Below are 21,235 nucleotides of genomic sequence, written 5' to 3' on the forward strand. Positions count from 1 at the left end.
CCAGCCTGTAAAACTCCTCAGTGATCCAGCCTGTAAAACCCCTCAGTGATCCAGCCTGTAAAACCCCTCAGTGATCCAGCCTGTAAAACCCCTCAGTGATCCAGCCTGTAAAACCCCTCAGTGATCCAGCCTGTAAAACCCCTCAGTGATCCAGCCTGTAAAACCCCTCAGTGATCCAGCCTGTAAAACCCCTCAGTGATCCAGCCTGTAAAACCCCTGTGATCCAGCCTGTAAAACTCCGCAGTGATCCAGCCTGTAAAACTCCTCAGTGATCCAGCCTGTAAAACCCCTCAGTGATCCAGCCTGTAAAACCCCTCAGTGATCCAGCCTGTAAAACCCCTCAGTGATCCAGCCTGTAAAACCCCTCAGTGATCCAGCCTGTGACCATATGCTGTGAATGAGAGAGACTGACTGTGGCATGTTAACCCATCTGTGCCATTCAGTGTGTAGACCACACAGATACAGTCTATGCAGCTATTCAACTCACTTAGCTATAGGTCCATGGGGTATCCCTGACGGCTTTATATACACACAACAAATAGCTGGTACGTGTGTGCATGTGTGTGTGTACATGTGTGCGTGTGTGCATGTATGTTCATTCACTATTCTATATCCTTACTGCACTTTAATGACTTGACCCTGGAATCATTCTCCTATCGGGGGTCTCCCTGTACACAAAATATAACACACGTATCAATATCAGGATCATTATGTCTGTTGCCATTGTCTTTCTGCAAAACAGTCCAATAGCAGTTCATGGGCAAAACTGCCCCACCGTGTCTATGAAGACAACAAAACTCAACATGAACACGTCTGTTAAATCTGATCTGTGATCAGTCTTTAAATACTCTTCATGTCCAAAGTCCCAATGTCCCATACAGCATTGGAGGTGTGAGTGTTGAATTCTGTCTGGTCCACAACTAACGCCCTGGCGACTCACTACCTCACATCGCCCTCATGTTACCAGACATCTAAACTGTGCTTTACATTTGGTCCCATCATTTACTCTTGTGAAGGAGAGTGTTACATACATGTTGACTGGACGATAGCAGCTAAGCGCCTGAAGAAGCTGTGTGATGAGACTGACTACACATATACAGCTCTACACACAGGTACATATATTTACGTTGTAATACTGCACTGACTTGGTGGTTCTGGAGGACAAGGAAGAGGAGAGTTAGGGGTACATCCTCCACTCCTCTTTGTTACCCAGACTTCTGCTTAGCATGGATGAGAGTGGATGAGCATGGATGAGAGTGAGTCTGGAACCAGCAGAGAGAAAGAGCATCACCGCCTCCTGGCCTCACATCTAAAACAAAAAATGAAACAAGAGAGAGAGCTTAGATCAGATTGACTAAATTCGTAATGTTGGGATGCTGTTTAGCCAGGTTTGAATGTGGTTGTGATGCATGGTCACAGTTGATACTACATCTCTGTTAATGGTTCAAGCTCTCCTTCTATGGCTCTGGTTCTGAAGAGGGTTTGCTGTCACTGGACACTGACCTGCAGAGGTGCTGGTTGAGCCTCCTCCCTTTCTGACTGCAGCTCTCTGTGGTCACGTTGCAGCGACACCGACACGAATGCAAATCGAGTGTCCACTTCCTCCCAGGACAGGGGGTACATCGAGGGCCTGGCAAGGGAGACGGGGTGGTCGGGGGAGGAGAGGGCGTAGTGGGGGGAGAGGAGGGTCTGTGGCGGTAAGAAGAATAGAACAAATACTGCAACTTTAAAACAGACACCAGTGGCTTTCAAACCTGATGTTCCACATAGGATTCAAGAGGAATAAAGCTGTCCCTGTTCCCATTGCAGTAGACATCCACTTGTCTGAGAGACCCTTTAATGTGCCATTGGCTGGGATTCCCATTAGGGAGTTAACCTTAGTCTGTCTAAGTGAGTCCATCCATGACTGAGTTAACTCACCCTGGCCTGTCTGGGAGGCTAATGGACTTCTTCAATGAAGTGATTTAATTAATGAAGCAGCTACAGAGAGGCCATCTTTGTGTGGGCCTGGCTGAGTGGTCATGACTGGGTTGCCACAGAGAGAGCTGGAGGAGGTGGTGGCTGGGATGCCACAGAGAGAGAGGGAGGAGGTGGTGGCTGTGCTGCCACAGAGAGAGCTGGAGGAGGTGGTGGCTGGGTTGCCACAGAGAGAGAGGGAGGAGGTGGTGGCTGTGCTGCCACATGGCTGTGCTGCCACAGAGAGAGCGGGAGGAGGTGGTGGCTGTGCTGCCACAGAGAGAGCTGGAGGAGGTGGTGGCTGGGTTGCCACAGAGAGAGAGGGAGGAGGTGGTGGCTGTGCTGCCACATGGCTGTGTTGCCACAGAGAGAGAGGGAGGATGTGGTGGCTGGGTTGCCACAGAGAGAGCTGGAGGAGGTGGTGGCTGTGCTGCCACAGAGAGAGAGGGAGGAGGTGGTGGCTGTGCTGCCACATGGCTGTGCTGCCACAGAGAGAGAGGGTGGAGGTGGTGGCTGGGTTGCCACAGAGAGAGAGGGAGGAGGTGGTGGCTGTGCTGCCACAGAGAGAGGGGGAGGAGGTGGTGGCTGTGCTGCCACATGGCTGTACTGCCACAGAGAGAGAGGGGGTGGAGGTGGTGGCTGTGCTGCCACAGAGAGAGAGGGAGGAGGTGGTGGCTGGCTGCCACAGAGAGAGAGAGAAGGAGGTGGTGGCTGGGATGCCACAGAGAGGGAGGGAGGAGGTGGTGGCTGTGCTGCCACAGAGAGAGAGGGAGGAGGTGGTGGCTGGGCTGCCACAGAGGGAGGTGGTGGCTGGTTTGTCAGAGAGAGAGGGAGGATGTGGTGGCTGAGGTGCCACAGAGAGAGAGGGAGGAGGTGGTGGCTGGGCTGGCACCGAGAGGAGGGAGGAGGTGGTGGCTGGGCTGGCACCGAGAGGAGGGAGGAGGTGGTGGCTGGGTTGCCACAGAAAGAGAGAGAGGAGGTGGTGGTGGCTGGTTTGTCAGAGAGGGAGGGAGGAGGTGGTGGCTGAGTTGCCACAGAGAGAGAGGGAGGAGGTGGTGGCTGGTTTGTCAGAGAGAGAGGGAGGAGGTGGTGGCTGAGGTGCCACAGAGAGAGAGGAGAAGGTGGTGGCTGAGTTGCCACAGAGAGAGGGGAGGAGGTGGTGGCTTGGCTGGCACCGACAGGAAGGAGGTGGTGGTGGTTGGGATGCCACAGAGAGGGAGGGAGGAGGTGGTGGCTGGGTTGCCACAGAGAGGGAGGGAGGAGGTGGTGGCTGGGCTGGCACAGAGAGAGAGTGAGGAGGTCGTGGCTGGGCTGGCACAGAGAGGGAGGGAGGAGGTGGTGGCTGGGTTGCCACAGAGAGAGAGGAAGGAGGAGGTGGAGGCTGGGTTGCCACAGAGAGAGAGGGAGGGAGGTGGTGGCTGGGCTGGGCTGGGCTGGGCTGGCCCCGAGAGGGAGGGAGGTGGTGGCTGGGTTGCCACAGAGAAAATGAGTCACCAAATCAGGCAGATTACACACCTGCCAGTAACTCAATGGGATCTGATCTGAGTGATGGATCGGCCTGAGAGACACTGAGTGAACTCTGACCCCTATAAGAGGACATAGCTGACAGCAGCATGATGGGTGGAGAATTGAAGAAGAAAGGCTGAATTCACTATTTCCGCTGTGTGTGGAGTGATATTCTTGGAATTACTTGTGCGTACCCACAGAGAAACAGATAATTGCTTAGACTTGTTCATAAAGCTTTATGTAAGTAAAGAAGCAACAACTCAGGAGTTAATTTAGCATGTTTAGTTGAACTTACATAGTTCCACTTTTCTTTCGTTTGGATTTTCCTCTCTCCCTTTTCCTGCCTTTCCTCAGAGGCTTTGCAGGCCTATTAGTCAGAGACATACATCTGTGTCAAACAACAATACATCACAATAGCAGATCAAAATCTAAATAGATACATTATAGAGTTAAATACCTCTAATTCCATTTTTTGTGGGATACATTTAAAGTCCAACAGCCTTATTAGAAAATAAAATGTCTGCCTCAGTCTCCCTTTCAAGCTTTCACTCTTGGGCCAGTAACTGAAAGGTTGCTAGATCGAATCCCTGAGCTGACATGGTAAAATTCTGTCGTTCTGCCCCTGAACAGGGCAGTTAACCCACTGTTCCTAGGCTGTCATTGTAAAATAAGAATGTGTTCTTAACTGACTTACCTAGTTAAATAAAGGTTAAATAATAAATACATTTTTTAAAACTATTTTTACTCTCTCTCTCTCTCTCTCCCTCTGTTTTCACTCTTTCCCTAACTTTCCCTCTCTGTGGGCCTTGACCTCTGTCCAGCTCTGTTGGTCTAACGCCAGCTAGTCACTCTGCCACTAGGTCAGGGGTGGGCTGGGGCTTCCAAACATGTGACAGAGCAAAAGTAGCCTTGCCTTAGCGTCTTCTCAGAAATACTATAAAATAACATAGTGTAATAATAATGTTGTATAGATATAGAAACTTCGACCTGCTTTGGTAATTGCTCTCAGAGCACTCACTCAGCACAAAGGGTAAGGTATCTCTATGGAGACAGTGGCAGGTGAACTGTCCCATGGGATATTAGGCTAGCGCTCAAGCATCACAAAGACGCTAACTCACTAAGCTAGAAGTACACAGAAACAGATACCCAAACACACACAGACAAAACACACATGTACACAGACAGCCACATACATACAGTACTGTACCTGGTAGGGGCTGATTGAAGATTCTCTTTTAGTCTACAGGGAAAGAGAGCGGGTTATTTGAGGACACACACAGAGAATGCAGTCATGCATAGACCGTGTCTGTGTGTGTGTGTGTGTGTGTGTGTGTGTGTGTGTGTGTGTGTGTGTGTGTGTGTGTGCTCACCTGCACTCACACTGGCTGTGCTCAACGAAGTCCAGCTCAATGAGCTCATGCTTCATGAAGGAGGTCTTCATTAGCTGCAGAGTACAAAGACACAAACTACGGTTACAAATCATTCTGTGTGTGAGAGTGTGTACCTCCAATGCGATAGAGTGTGTGAGTGTGTACCTCCATGGTGATAGAGTGTGTGAGTGAGGGCACACACTCCAGTGCCTCGTCGGAGCAGCACCCACCACAGCGGCGGACCGACACACAGGAAGGCACGAAGAGGTGATGCGTCTCTCCCGGCAACTCCCGCCACACCTCCACCAGGGTATCCCTGGGCTCACAACCACTCCGAGAGTACACCTCCAACCACCGACGCACTGGAGGGAGGGAGAGACAGAAATTTCAGATGAATAGGTTTGACAAGGTCACTAACACATCACAAATCTAGTCATAATGTATTCATTCTCACTTTATGAATCTCAACTCTGTTATTCATACACACACAGTTACTCATCATCAGTCTGTTCATATATGCTGATGTGATTATCACGGGGGGGGGGGGGTACCTTCTCTAGATTTGGGGGTGGTGTCCGCAGGTCTCCAGTGGGCTAGCTGGAAGAGCAGAGGCAGAAGAAGAGGTGTATCAGGTGGTAAATCTCTGCATGTTTTTAACCTTATATACAGAGACGACCCCTAGTACCCCACAGCCCCTCGTACCCCACAGCCCCACGTGCCCCACAGCCCCACGTGCCCCACAGCCCCTCATACGCCACAGCCCCTCGTACCCCACAGCCTCACGTACCCCACAGCCTCACGTACCCCACAGCCCCTCGTACCCCACAGCCCCACGTACCCCACAGCCCCACGTACCCCACAGCCCCTCGTACCCCACAGCCCCTCGTACCCCACAGCCCCTCGTACGCTCTCATGCTCTACACTGATACCGAATACCTTAGCTGGGTGAGTAACACACACAAAAACAATACTATGTAGTTTACACACACACAAAACACAAGCACACACAGACGCACGCACGCAAACACATCACACCCACCCACCGTCATTATTAGATCTGAGTGGACCAGGGCCACTGCTGAGAGAATGTAGACTTCGCCCAACCCTGCCACTGTGCTCTCTCTACAGTTTCGGGTTTGGCCCCATTTCATTTAGAGTTCACCGATGTGTGTGTGGCCATTTTGTGAACACATACTGTAGTGTCTGAGCAACAAGAAACATGTCAGATCACATGGGTGTTTCATTCATATCACAAATCAATCAGCGCAAAACAACCCCAGAAGTAGGGCGGGCTATAGCTCCACAGACCGGCCCCTAGGAGAAGTAGGGCGGGCTATAGCTCCACAGACCGGCCCCTAGGAGAAGTAGGGTGGGCAATAGCTCCACAGACTGGCCCCTGTGGAGGAGTAGGGTGGGCAATAGCTCCACAGACTGGTCCCTAGGAGGAGTAGGGTGGGCAATAGCTCCACAGACTGGCCCCTAGGAGGAGTAGGGTGGGCTATAGCTCCACAGACTGGCCCCTGTGGAAGAGTTGATACTGTCACCCCAAGTGTGTGTTCGTTGTACTGCTCCCAGAGAAGACTATTCCCCTCCAGGCTGGTTGCATTTGTTCCTGGCTGACACTGGCACAGTCTCACTCTCTCTGTGTCTCCCTCTCTGACACACACACAAGTAATGTAAACAGTGCCAGCCAAGCTCGTGCAGCAGCCCACACAGTGCCAGCTGCAGCATCAGTCTTAGACCTTCTAACTGCCAAAATTAACCCAGCTTTCCCCCAGGGGGACGAGTAGAAAAAGCCGTTGTGACCACTGTGTGTGTGTGTGTGTGTGTGTGTGTCAGAGAGAGAGAGATGTGGGCCCCAATACAACATGATTCCCAGGACCTGCAACCTGATATATCCCACGGCCACGCAGCTCAATCAGGGCAGCTTCAGGTCACTACATGTTCTTGATATAAAACCAATCTGCCATGTGAAGAGTTGTGTGTCTGAGAGTCTATTATGTTGGCTAATTATTATCCATCCCCATATGTCACTCATGTACAGTACATCTACCTTGTGTTACAAAGAACATGTCAGTCATGCTGACAGAGTTGTGCCACATTGTGCCTATCCATACATGGTACATGAGTCTACCATTAGTCAACATGGTACATGCTCTAGGAGAGTGAGAGGTGCACCACAGAATTCTGTAAACCTTCATAAGCTCAGAGCGTCAATGACCGTGGGGGTAAGCTCCAAACACACAAGGATCAGTTTAAAACAAAGACGCTATACTGCTCCTAAAGTCACTGTATTCCCATCTTTATTTTCCCTTCAAATAAACCAAATGTTTTGTTGCATAATACAGGCAAAGGAATAAAAAAAATCTAAACTCCTGAGATTTCCATGCAAACAACTGTCTACCAGAGTGTAGTATGTCAGATAACTAACAACTAACCTTAGCATGGGACGTGGGTATTCTGGAGAGCAAGAGGAACTGAAACATTCCTAGAATAACTTGAAGCATAATCCCCATTGTGCAGAACTCCAAAAAAACTAATTTTCCGTAAATTAATTGATGATTTTCTTTTGTCTTTTCACTCCACTCAATCAATATTCAATCTGCAGTCCTTAGGTTCCATGTTATGGATTGACAGCCGGGGTGGCATTCCCTTTCCGTTTGTTAAGAACGTGAAATATATGAATGTATACATACAAGTAATTATGAATCCGTCTATGGCAAATGAGTAGGCTAACACTCAAATGAGTGGCTTGAGATTGTAACTTAATTCATCAACAATTGCACAATGTATTTGGCTACAATATAACAATTTATAATCGAATGCCATCAATCGGCCAAATCATTCTTGGCAATCAAGCGCACACATATGCATTTTGCATATTGACAAATAGCCTGCATATTGACAAATAGCCTAGTTTAATAAATCTCAGTCGTTCACGTTCAATTCAATACAGTTTGGTTGCATCTATTTTACTGAGAGTTGTGTGAACTTTGAATGATGGCCCCCAATATTCCAAAGCCAGAGGTTCGGGTATGTAAACCGGTTACATTCGCCCATTGTTGGCCAGAAACCCATGAAACGGTCCGTGGTTGAGCATCAGTAGTAGCGTGACTACAGGTCCATTTATAGTCCCGATAAGATATTTTGCGATATTGTATCCTTGTCTCTAAAAACGTTTAAAAAGGACAAAAAACACTTATTTACGATCCAACACTAATGTCTTGAATCACAGAGGCTACGGTGCCGAACGCACATCTCATGACACTGCGCAGCCTATCCACAGCGGTGTCTCGGAGAAATAGCCTAGATGACGTTTCGTTGAAGACGCATGTGCCGCCGCGATTTATCCTTTTGTCCTCTTTGATAATAACATATAGAAGTTAATGGTGCCAGAGCAGTCCACAAAGAGAAGGGTCCTTGACAGCGTCTCTTGGTCTGTTATGATTGGTTGCTCATGTCCTTTGCCCTTCAGATCACAATTAAAAGGCGCACTCCACTCGACGCACTCCGAATTCCGCGTAACCTTTGCACTGCCAACTTTTTCAAAATGACATGGACGCACCCGCGCACTGGACACAGGTGAACGTCGCCCTTCAATTCGTCATTCAGCAGGTCAATCAATAATTTACCACTCCACTTTCTCAGCCACATAATACATTTTATAATAACGATACAATAAAGGGGGTAATTTTAATGCACTAAGATCTCTTTATATCATTCACCCAAATGCACATCCAAGCTCTCACAGACAGACACATAAAACACACAGACCACTAACTGATCACCCCCAGTGAATTGATATTAATCATTTATTTGGTTGGAATAATACATTTGCACAACTAATTTAGGTCACAGTCAGAGGCTTACAAAACCTTGATCAGCAGCACTAGGTCACAGTCAGAGGCTTACAAAACCTTGATCAGCAGCCCAGACCTTACAGTGAACCCTGTCTCCCATCAGTTTGTCTTTACGTCGACAGAAGAGTCTCTGTCAGTTTGGTGTGTTTTGGTTATGAGGGGGCACTTGTGCACTACATAGGGGATGTCGGTATGCGGGGACCTGTTATCTCCTGTGGTTTCAGCTAAGGGCTTGAGAAACAACACAAGGCCATAGAGTCATTAACACACACTGCACCACTCGCTCACTCCCAAACCTGACAGGACATGCGAGCGTGGAATCAGGTGAGAAACAAACTCAAAATGAAACATTGGAGGTTGTTGGTTGAGATCAGAGGAACAGTGTTTGCTCATTTATTCATCATTGCATGACTCCATGACACCGTGAGGAGTTAAGGCTGTCATTAAACATCACTGAAACACAATCTGTGACTTATGGTAAGTGTCAGTTGGCCGTCACCACAGCAATAAATTAAATACATTTCTAATCTCAATAAATCTGCCTGCGTGGCACTTCAGTACTTTCCATAGTATAATTACCATTCCTAAAATGAATTCTTCAACATCAGAGAAGTGCACAATTAAATACCATTTTAAAAAGTCCTAATATGACTTAATTTTCAAAATGTCTCTTGATTCCATGTCCTTTCAATGGGAATGTATATAGTATATCTAGGGACAGTTGTTCCTCATCACATAACCAGGAAAAGCAGAAGGCCCTAAATATTGCATGTAGGTAACATTGTCAGGAAAAACTCCTGTCGGAACACTGAAGGTTGCAATATCTGGAATGCCCCATCTACAGTGGGCAAAGTGTTGAGACTGCCTCTGAACGGCCGTGAGGGAAACAGCATGTCACGGGTATGCAAACCAATTAGCAACTGGCTAACAGGAGTCTTGGTTCCATCCAATAGCGGAAGAGATGTGCTGCTAATGACCTACTGCTGTTAGTCTTGTGATACCAGACCAAACCTCCACAACGTATTCTCCTCCTGGAGAAACCTAGAATGGCTGTGGGGCGAGGCTTTACTGTGACAAAGACATGTACCCCATTACTGTTTCCGTTTCACCCAGGTATTACACACTTGTTGTTTAACTCCTTGGCTTAGTATCCAAGGTCCAAGCAAACGAGAGCTGTGCACATCATCAACGTCTGCCACAAACCACTGAAAAAGTTAACTACTCCTAACTCAATCAACTGTTCACTCCCCTTCCTGAATGACTCCATTCCTCTTCCGAGGTGTTCGGCCAAATCAATCCCCCTTGATTTACGATGTGCTCGTATTCTACTAAACTCCTACTTGTTGCAAGTGATTTTGTGTTTCTGAGAATTCTGTCTGAGAATCTCTGTCTGCTTCTTAAACCTGTTCACTCTGTGAATCAAAATGAAGAAATATATAAATCAGTTCCAGCCTCAGGTATTTCACACCAACAAATCATATTAATACATATTCCATGCAATCTTGATTATTACTACTAACCTAACTCAAACAGTGTAATAAAAAATGTAATAATTTATAATACATGCAATATGTTTATAACTTCTTTCACACACCTTGCCCTCATTGTAGATCTGCTTGATGACCTGTTCTTCTTGTCCGTGAAGTTGTTATGGACAGACTCCAACTGTCTGTGTGACCGGAAGAGAGAGAGAGACACCTGTCAGACAGCACAGACATACGCACAGCACACAGAGGAATATCGTTGGCAGTTGAATTGGCATTTTGAGTATTATTCATGTTTTATTATTCTGTACTAGTACAAATGTAAGTCATATACCAGGAAAAGTTGAATCTCTACAATCAACAAAAGTGCTGCCAAGTCAACGTGCAAAAACACAGATTACCAGATCTATGACAGCATAACCTGGGTCTGAGCCAGGGGCACCTGTGCCTACAGACAGACAGTTATCTGAGTTTACAGGCTATTTAGTCTAGACTATGGATGAGTAACAAAATAGTAATAGGCAATTGTGACATTTTGGCACAGATGTTTGTCATAATTCAGAAATGCTTTAGGTTTAGGAGTGACAGATTACGTTCCTAGAACGTGACAAAATCACTGCATTTCTTATTTAACTATGAGAGTGTACATACATACAGAATCAATGTCCAATCATCAATTTCACTCTGATCTTTCCCCATGATGTTACCTGAAGAGAAGCTCAGTCACATGATGAGCATACAGTAGCTAATTATTCTAAATTTCATCTTCCTCCCCCACTCCTCAGGTTGACAGGGTTTGAACTGATCCTAGTAGCGCATACTCTCCTGAGAGAGAGAGAGAGAGACAGAGAGAGGGAGGGAGGGAGAGCCAGAGAGGGAGACAGAGAGAGGGAGAGATACAGAGAGGGAGACAGAGAGAAGGGGAGACAGAGAGACAGAGAGAGGGAGGGAGAGAGGGAGAGAGAGGGAGACAGAGGGAGAGAGGGGGAGAGAGGGGGAGATAGAGAGAGAGAGAGAGGGGGAGACAGAGAGGGGGAGATAGAGAGAGAGAGAGAGAGGGGGGGAGACAGAGAGAGAGAGGGGTAGACAGAGAGAGAAGAGAGAGAAGAGAGAGAGGGACAGAGAGAGGGACAGAGAAATAAATAAAAGGTCAATAAAACTATTTTTAAAAGTGTGTATGAACTCTGGAGGGCTGTGTGTGTGTGTGGTTACATACCTGGGGTTGTGTGGAGGTGGGTCTGAAGGCCTGTCCCCCGGTAAAAGGGTGCTGTAGCCGCAGGTCGTACTCTCTCCGGGACACCTCCTTACTCAGCACCCTGTAGGCCTCGTTCAGCTCCACAGACTGGCCATGCAGCCCCGGGTTAGACAGGGCACTGTCAGGGTGCATTTGGTAGAGAGACAAGAAGCAGTGAGGATTACTGATGGACAAAAACAATAGACACCAGCACACTGTTGACTGCTCCCGCTGTTTCAGTCAGTGCTAGATGGATGTGTGCACACTACTTTCGAGCAGTCAGGATAAGGATTAGGACAAATCAGGGTTACTACAGTACCTGCACACAGACAGCACAGGAGGCTGCTGAGGGGAGGACGGCTGATAAGACTGGCCGGAACGGAGCAAATGGAATGGCATCAAACACCTGGAAACCATGTGTTTGATGTATTTAATACCATTCCACTGACTCCGCTCCAGTCATTACCACAAGCCCGTTCTCCCAAATGAAGGTGTCACCAACCTCCTGTGACAGACAGACACCTACTGTGCTACTGTGTAGCTTCAAACTGGAGAAAACTCATGTACTGACTAGAGGTCGACCGATTATGATCTTTCAACACCGAACCGATTATTGGAGGACCAAAAAAAGCCGATACCAATTAAATTGGCCGATTTTTATGTATATATTTGTAATAATGACAATTACAACAATACTGAATGAACAATGAGCACTTATTTGAACTTAATATAATACATAAATTAAATCTATTTAGTCTCAAATAAATAATTAAACATGTTCCGTTTGGTTTAAATAACGCAAAAACACAATGTTGGAGAAGAAAGTAAAAGTGCAATATGTGCCATGTAAATAAGCTAACATTTAAGTTCCTCGCTCAGAACATGAGAACATATGAAAGATGGTGGTTCTTTTTAACATGAGTCTTCAATATTCCCAGTTAAGAAGTTTTAGGTTGTAGTTATTATAGGAATTATGACCCGTCGGCTATTTCTCTCTATACCATTTGTATTTCATTTACCTTTGACTATTGGATGTTCTTATAGGCACTTTAGTATTGCCAGCCTAATCTCTGAAGTTGATATGCTTGAAGTCATAAACAAGGCTGTGCTTCAAGCATTGCAAAGAGCTGCTGGCAAACACAGTAAAGTTCTGTTTGAATTAATGCTTACGAGCCTGCTTCTGCCTACCACCGCTCAGTCAGACTGCTCTATCAAATATCAACTCATAGACTTAATTATAATATAATAAACACACAGAAATACGAGCCTATGGTCATTAATATTGTCAAATCCGGAAACTATCATTTCGAAAACAAAACATTTATTCTTTCAGTGAATAAACATTTATCTTACAAAGGAGTTGTTTAATCTAACTACTTAACTAGTTATCTGTACATGGAATTGCATATTTGGTTTATTTGACCATTTCTTTCTCTAATCTTTACAGGAAAATGCCACTAATGTAGAAGGAAAAGCTGTGTACATTTGCAAATACTGTGCCAAATCATATGTGAAGAATGCAACAAAGATGCAGAATCATCTGGCCAAGTGCATAAAGTTCCCTCAGCGCTGACAACAAGCAACCTCTTACAAAAGTCCCTCTACTTCTAATCAAGGTGAAAATCATGAATCAGACACCTTATCGATAGCAACAGCTCATGGTCCTCCTGGAATCAGAAGTTTTTTTTACTCAATGGAGGAACGTAGTCAGAGAAATGCTGATGCATGTGTTATGATATGACCCTTTTTGGGTGTAGATCGTGGCTCCCCCAAACTCTCTCGATTACTCTCTCTCGCCGAAACCAGGTTTAGTACCTCAGGTCATAAACACCGGATAGAAACTACCATGCAGTATTCAGAGAGAGAGAGAGAGAGAGAGAGAGAGAGAGAGAGAGAGAACAAAGAACTTCACTTGGCCAAACTCCTAAATCCCCAAAATGTGAGAATTAAACATTCTTTCTATTTTTGAGAATGTGGGAATGATCCGTAGACACTTAAGGGACATTTATGTTGAGTGTGTTTCATTTGGTGATCTCATGAAGGACAAGATACACACATAATGGTATCTCTTAAAGTGTGAATTTCCCAGCTGTAAGGTTTACATCTAAATATTGCGAAACGTATGTGATTAAACATGGAACTATTTGTGAAAATATGTAATGTGATGTTAACCTTCTAAATGAGAGTATGGGTTTTTCATATCAATATTAACTAGCCAGTGGCCCCGCCCACGTGAGCAGAGACATTACGCCGGCATCATGGAACCGCCCTTTTCTACTGAAACGTATAAAACCCACTCTTGGTGAAATTCACACCAAACCACACAAACCCAGGTATAAGCTAAGGTTGCAAATGGTTGAATTTCTAAGACCAAATCATGCCGGGGGACGCTGGTGTGTGAAGTGGTTTAAACTACAACTCTACCAAAGGACAAGACTATACCACGTGGAGCATTGGCTACACGGCTGGAAAGGGTTAAACTTGAGACTATCGATCCCTACAGATTAAGAGAAAATCTTAGACGTATAATTTCTAATCTGACACTAAAAATTACGTAAACCTAGGACGAGAATAGACTACCGCCGAAGCACCTATCTATAAGAACATTTCTGAATGGTACTTTGAAGTATCCATTCTAACCAGGAAAGACTGTGACTTCAATGAAAGTTAACCAGAGACTCTGATGAACCCTACAGCACGATCGAGTATTCCAACAGAGAAGTCAATAACAACATACGTGCGTAAATATATATACACATTACATTTATTCTCGAATGAGTGGCCGTTCATGTGCAAAGGATTAGCATTTCAATGAATATAATTATAGACTGTGTGTAGTGAATCCATGTTGCCTTTCCCGCTCTTTCTCAGGCCACACCCCCTTCCCTTTGTCTACCAAGCCGTCATATTGGCTTAGCCCACTAGGGACTTTTCCATCATGGTTAGTAACCAATACCTACTATTTGTTTTTATGTATTTCTGTGATTATTTAGTTAGTTAGTAAATAAATAATCAAGCAAATTTGTATATTGGTGATTCATAATTTATGCTAGGGTTTGTGGAGATAATCAATCATTTTTACGACGTTCAGATGAGACTGATAGAAGGTAAAGAATAATTCATGATTGACCGCTATTGATATAAAAGATCTTCAGATCTTTAAGAGTGGATTCGGAAGATAGCCGCTCTATATAATCTAATGATTCCGTGGTGCCCCCGGATTCCTAATGAGTTAGTTATTGCCTGATTAATTTAATAAAATAATTCAAAGTTAGGTAATCGATTTGAAAATAGCATGTTATTTCATTTAATCACTGTAAATACGCAACAAATGTCTTGCTCGAGCTGTGTACGCAACTGGTTCACCTAGAAATTACGTAAACCTAGGACGAGAACAGACTACCGCCGAAGCATCTATTCTATGAGAACATTTCTGAATGGTACTTTGAAGTATCCATTCAAACCACTCTGTCTATATGCTATGTCTTGCTTGTCCTATGTTGCTCTGCGTGTGCTCACTGCTCAATGATTGTCTATATTGTAATTGTTTTTAATAACCTGCCCAGGGACTGCGGTTGAAAATTAGCCGGCTGGCTAAAACCGTCACTTTTAGTGAAACGTTGATTAATGTGCACTGTCCCTGTAAAAATAAAATAAACTCAAACCTCTGCTGTGATGCTCATAGGCATTGTGTATTGGAAGAGATTTCTGAATGTTCTTCGCCCAGCATACACCCCTCCAACCAGACATGCTTTATCTACTCATTTGCTGGATACAGAGTTCAACAGAGTTCAAGGGGTCAAGCAAATCATAGAGAAAGCAGACTGTATTGCAGTCATCTCTGATGGGTGGTCAAATGTTCGTGGGCAAGGAATAATTAACTACATCCTCTCCACCCCTCAACCAGTATTCTACAAGAGCACAGACAAGGGACAACAGACACACCGGTCTCTACATTGCAGATGAGCTGAAGGCAGTCATCAATGACCTTGGACCACAGAAGGTATTTGCACAGGTGACATACAATGTTGTGAAAATGAAGGCTGCTTGGTCTAAAGTGGAGGAGTCCTACCCTCACATCACACCCATTGGCTGTGCAGCTCATACATTGAATCTGCTCCTTAAGGACATCATGGCACTGAAAACAATGGATACACTCTACAAGAGAGCCAAGGAAATGGTTAGGTATGTGAAGGGTCATCAAGTTATAGCAGCAATCTACCTCACCAAACAATGTGAGAAGAATAAGCGCACCACATTGAAGTTATCCAGCAACACACACCAGTGGTGTTGTCATCATGTTTGGCAGTCTCCTGGAGGGGAAGGAGTCTCTCCAAGAAATGGCCAAATCACAGTCTGCCGATATGGACAGCCCCATCAAGAGGATCCTCCTGGATGATGTATTTTGGGAGAGAGTGGTAAGCAGCCTGAAACTCCTAAAACCTATAGCAGTAGGCAATGCACGGACTGAGGGAGACAATGTCATATCCTGTCTGATGTTCAGACTCTGCTTGCAGATGTAAGAAAATAAATCCGTACTGCCCTGATCACTTCACTGTTGCTCCAAGCAGAGGAAACTGCAGTTCTGAAATACATCAAAAAGCGTGAAGACTTTTGCCTGAAGCCCATCCATGCCACAGTGTACATGTTGGACCCCAAGTACGCTGGCAAGAGCCTCCTGTCTGGTGCAGAGATCAACAAGGCCTATGGAGTCATCACTTCCGTGTCTCTACACTTCCGTGTCTACACTTCCAAGCAAGGGCTTTGGGATGGAGATGCAATATGGCAGTTGTGCCAACATACCTCATCAGCCACCTGGTGGAAGGGACTTTGTGGATGTGAGGCTCTTTCCCCTGTTGCCTCCATCATCCTCCAAATCCCACCATCATCAGCCACCTCAGAGCGCAACTGGTCCTTGTTTGGGAACGGGAACACACACACACATGGGAACACACACAGGCACACACACGGGCACACACACACGGGCACACCACGCTGACCAATACAAGGGTTGAAAAATTGGTGGCAATCTGGGCAAAATTGAGGCTTTTTGAGCCTGACAATGAGCCATCCTCAACAAGGTTGAAAAGTGACAGTGAAGATGAGGCCTCAGAGTCTGATGTTCAAGAGGTGGACATTAAGGGGGTTCAGGGAGAAGACAAGGAAGCCTGAGAGGAAGACAACCAAAGCTTTAGTTGGTAGACTATCATTTTACAGATGTATTTTTAAAAGGTTTTTGGGAGATGCGATGGATCATTGAGGATCATTCAGTATTCCCATTCTTTTGTTGTTCAGTGAAATCATCTCATGTGAAGAGTCAACTCATTTAATTAAAGTTAAATTCTTAACAAATGTTTTATATATTTTTCTATTGGAAGGATTTAATAATTTGCAATTATATTTACTGAAGGTAAAAGGTTTGTTTGTCTCCATATGATATGGTAAATATATCCAATAGAAAAAATATCTACATTTAAAATGGTATTAATATTAATTTGCATATATTCCTGTTAATTCCCACGGAAAGTTTCCACCTCGGACTATTCCCCAAAATGTGCAACCCTACTGGGGGTGCTTTGCTGGTGACACAGAGGGTGATTTATTTAGAATTCAAGGCACACTTAACCAGTATGGCTACCACAGCATTCTGCAGCGATACGCCATCCCATCTGGTTTGCGCTTAGTGGGACTGTCATTTGTTTTTCAACAGGACAAAGACCCAACACACCTCCAGGCTGTGTAAGGGCGATTTGACCAAGAAGGAGAGTGATGGAGTGCTGCATCAGATGACCTGGCCTCCACAATCACCCAACCTCAATCCAATTGAGATGGTTTGGGATGAGTTGGACCGCAGAGTGAAGGAAAAGCAGCCAACAAGTGCTCAGCATATGTGGGAACTCCTTCAAGACTGTTGGAAAAGCATCGCAGGTGAAGCTAGTTGAGAGAATGCCAAGAGTGTGCAAAGCTGTCATCAAGGCAAAGGGTGTCTACCTTGAAGAATCTGAAATATATGTTGTTTAACACTTTTTGGGCTACTACATGATTCCATGTGTGTTATTTCATCGTTTTGATGTCTTCACTATTACTGTACAATGTAGAAAATAGTCAACATAAAGAAAAACCCTTAATTGAGTAGGTGTGTACAAACTTTTGACTGGTGCTGTATATTAACAGTTGAAGTCAGAAGTTCACATACACTTAGGTTGGAGTCATTAAAACTAGTTTTTCAACCATTTCATAAATGTCTTGTTAACAAACTATAGTTTTGGCAAATCGGTTAGGACATCTACTTTGTGCATGACACAAGTAATTTTTACAACAATTTACAGACAGATTATTTCACTTAATCACAATTCCGGTTGCTCAGAAGTTTACACTAAATTGACTGTTCCTTTAAACAGCTTGGAAAATTCCAGAAAATTATGTCATGGCTTTAGAAGCTTCTGATAGGCTAATTGACATCATTTGAGTCAATTGGAGGTGTACCTGTGGCTGTATTTCAAGGCCTACCTTCAAACTCAGTGACTCTTTGCTTGACATCATGGGAAAATCAAAAGAAAACCACCAAGGCCTCAGAAAAGAAATTGGAGACCTCCACAAGTCTGGTTCATTCTTGGGAGCAATTTCCAAATGCCTGAAGGTACCACATTAATCAATACAAACAATAGTACGCAAGTATAAACACCATGGGACCACGCAGCCGTCATACTGCTCAGGAAGGAGACGCATTCTGTCTCCTAGAGATGAACGTACTTTGGTGTGAAAAGTGCAAATCAATCCCAGAACAACAGCAAAGGAACTTGTGAAGATGCTGGAGGAAACAGGTTCAAAAGTATCTATATCCACAGGAAAACAAGTTCTATATCGACATAACCTGAAAGGCCGCTCAGCAAAGAAGAAGCCACTTCTCCAAAACTGCCATAAAAAAGACAGACTACGGTTTGCAACTGCACATGGGGACAAAAATCGTACTTTTTGGAGAAATGTCCTCTGGTCTGATGAAACAAAAATATTACTTTTTGGCCATAATGACCATCGTTATGTTTGGAGGAAAAAGGGGGAAGCTTGCAAGCCGAAGAACACCATCCCAACCATGAAGCATGGGGGTGGCAGAATCATGTTGTGGGGGTGCTTTGCTGCAGGAGGTTCTAGTGCACTTCACAAAATAGATGGCATCATGAGAAAAAAATTACGTGGCTATATTGAAGCAACATCTCAAGACATCAATCAGGAAGTTAAAGCTTGGTCGCAAATGGGTCTTCCAAATGGACAATGACCCCAAGCATACTTCCAAAGTTGTGGCGAAATGGCTTAAGGACAACAAAGTCAAGGTATTGGAGTGGCCATCACAAAGCCCTAACCTCAATCTTATAGAAAATCTGTGGGCAGAACTGAAAAAGCATGTGCAAGGAGGCCTACAAACCTGACTCCGTTACACCAGCTCTGTCAGGAGGAATGGACCAAAACTCACCCAACTTATTGTGGGAAGCTTGTGGAAGGCTACCCGAAACGTTTGACTCAAGTTAAAGAATTTAAAGGCAATGCTACCAAATACTAATTTAGTGTATGTAAACTTCTGACCCACTGGGAATGAGATTAAAGAAATAAAAGCTGAAATAAATCATTCTCTCTAGTATTATGCTGACATTTCATATTCTTAAAATAAAGTAGTGATCCTAACTGACCTAAGATGGAATTTTTACTCTGATTAAATGTCAGGAATTGTGGAAAAACTGAGTTTAAATGTATTTGGCTGTAGGTGTATGTAAACTTCCGACTTCAACTGCATATATCTATTTTTGCATGTTAATTTGGCCTTAATACGTGTCACATTTCAGTTTGCAAACAAGGTAAAAAAAAATGTTTATAAATCACTGAGTTAATAAAGCCGCACACAAACATGGTCGCTCTTTTGCTTTCTTAAGGCAGCTCGAACATGCAGGTGTTCCAGCCTCACTCAGCGCTTTCTGTGCTGGTGGGACAGCCCACGGAAAATACGGAGCGTAGGGGTTGGTAATGTTTTTTAGTTGCGCTGTGATTGGCTCAGTGTTCTGTCACTCATGGGGACACCACGTCACTGCAAAATCTACGGGGAGAGCTCGAAAATTCAAGCCCCTTGGGTGCTTCCATAGAGTTACATTAGAATTGCCCATCCAAGAAGGCTCAAGGTCATTTTCTCACAGATTAAATGACATAAAATCATATTATATCTACCGTAGCTTTGATTGGACTGATCAAACTTAGCTAGCAAGCTAGCAGTCATTATCATGAATCAAATTGACAATCTACTTTCAAATCACTTTCAAACTTTCAAACCTTCAAATCACTTTCAAACCTTGTCATATGAAGATAAAACACAATACAGATACAAATGTATCGGTGTTCATAAATATTACACAACAAGTTGGAAATCGCAAATTCAACAATGAGTGTTTTGGAAGGAATCAGTGGCTAACTGCAAGCGTTGCAAAGCAATCACTAGCCTGCTATTCAGTGGAGTGGGTATGTGGTCCAAGTCTGGGTTTAAGGGTCTCTTTTCCAAGCTTAAAATAATAAACATTCAACACCGGTCATAATGTCAATCCAGCATGACTTCTGCCGTGTTCAAAACAACTGGAAACTCGAAAATTTCAGACTTCAGTGAACTCAAGACAACTGTGAACTTAAATGGTCATCCAACTCAGAATTCCAAGTCAGAAACTCTGACCTCTTTTTAGAGCTCCGACCTGAAGATTCCTGATTCAACCTTGTTTTTTTCAGTTCCCAGTTGTCTTGAAAGCGCCATAAATCCAGGGAATGCCAGACTTTGATGCAAAAATGTGCCCTTAAGGACCGCCGTGCCACCTTCCTGTTCAAGTGAGCACAGCACAACAAGGTGAGTCCAAAAAAGTATTGTATGCTGCTGCATAAATAATGTAATATGCCAGGGAGATATGTATACTGTAGCTAAGAAAGTAATACTAAGTGTATGATGTGTAGTAAGCGGTTAGTAGCCTTACCCTAATCATTTGGTCCCTTTTTCCCTCCTAACTTAGCCTACTGTTCTGACTTGGTGGTGCACATGTAGCCTGTAGCCTGTTTTAGAGAAATGTCATCATTGAATATTGTAAGAGCTTTTATTGTCTGCTTATATGCCCCCTTTATTTATCCTACAGTTCTGACTTGGTGTACAGGGAGAATACTGTAAGAACGGCCCATGTTCTGAATTCTGTTGCTGTACATTTCAAAAGTGCTGAACCAATAGTTATATTGACTACATCCGTCCTAGCTCGCTCATTAATGTCTTTATCAAAATTACGGATTGCCTCTTATCCGCTCGTCGTCCCTTATGCCATAATTTGTAGCTCTTAACTGTCAGTATAAACCACATTTGTTCAAGCAAGTCAGCCATATCAGCAGTTTTTTTAAAAGGCAGTAAATGTTTAAAAGGCTGAATTAACCGTTGTCGCTGCCAGACAAGGCTCTGCTGATAGCCTGGTGTAGCCGTGGTAAGGATTCACTCCATGGTGCTGAAAAGAAATATCTGCTGTTGGGACAGCTTTATGTAGGCCCTAACAGTTTGTGGGCACCGTTTGTCACTGTTATAGTGCAATTAATATATTGTTTAGTGTTGTGTCCTGTAGTGCCTTTGCTGGCATGCATCGAAGAAAAAATGTGGCGTTTTCCCCACCAAGACTTACATGCTAAAATTGCCACTGCTCATATATATACTGGTAAACATACTGTACAGCCCTGTTAATATAGAGATCCTCACAACACCAAAATATAATATACATGAACACCATGGGAATGCCATGTTGGAAGAAGGTAGAAAAATACTGTGCA

The 21,235-nt window shown here is 44.5% G+C and overlaps 1 protein-coding gene across 4 annotated transcripts in view; it reads right to left on the bottom strand.

The window, feature by feature from the left end:
* Positions 1–21,235, bottom strand: part of LOC112255929 (snake venom vascular endothelial growth factor toxin VR-1') — a 24,149-nt gene continuing 2,914 nt past the window's right edge. For 2 of the 4 annotated variants that reach the window (XM_042325945.1, XM_042325944.1), the window contains exons 2-12: positions 11,393–11,549; positions 10,884–11,001; positions 10,287–10,361; positions 7,271–10,104; positions 5,384–5,429; positions 4,998–5,194; positions 4,833–4,906; positions 4,670–4,702; positions 3,758–3,829; positions 1,504–1,689; positions 1–1,309 (exon numbers count right to left, since the gene is read on the bottom strand). In XM_042325945.1, the coding sequence (XP_042181879.1) occupies positions 1,288–1,309; positions 1,504–1,689; positions 3,758–3,829; positions 4,670–4,702; positions 4,833–4,906; positions 4,998–5,194; positions 5,384–5,429; positions 7,271–7,348 (708 nt within the window). In that variant the 5' untranslated portion in view covers positions 7,349–10,104; positions 10,287–10,361; positions 10,884–11,001; positions 11,393–11,549 and the 3' untranslated portion in view covers positions 1–1,287. Of the gene's footprint in view, positions 1,310–1,503; positions 1,690–3,757; positions 3,830–4,669; positions 4,703–4,832; positions 4,907–4,997; positions 5,195–5,383; positions 5,430–7,270; positions 10,105–10,286; positions 10,391–10,883; positions 11,002–11,392; positions 11,550–21,235 lie in introns of all 4 variants that reach the window. The other 2 variants (XM_042325947.1, XM_042325946.1) reach the window with 2 other exon arrangements.

Source organism: Oncorhynchus tshawytscha, linkage group LG08 (genome assembly GCF_018296145.1).
Source record: "Oncorhynchus tshawytscha isolate Ot180627B linkage group LG08, Otsh_v2.0, whole genome shotgun sequence".
NCBI classification, from domain to species: domain Eukaryota; kingdom Metazoa; phylum Chordata; class Actinopteri; order Salmoniformes; family Salmonidae; genus Oncorhynchus; species Oncorhynchus tshawytscha.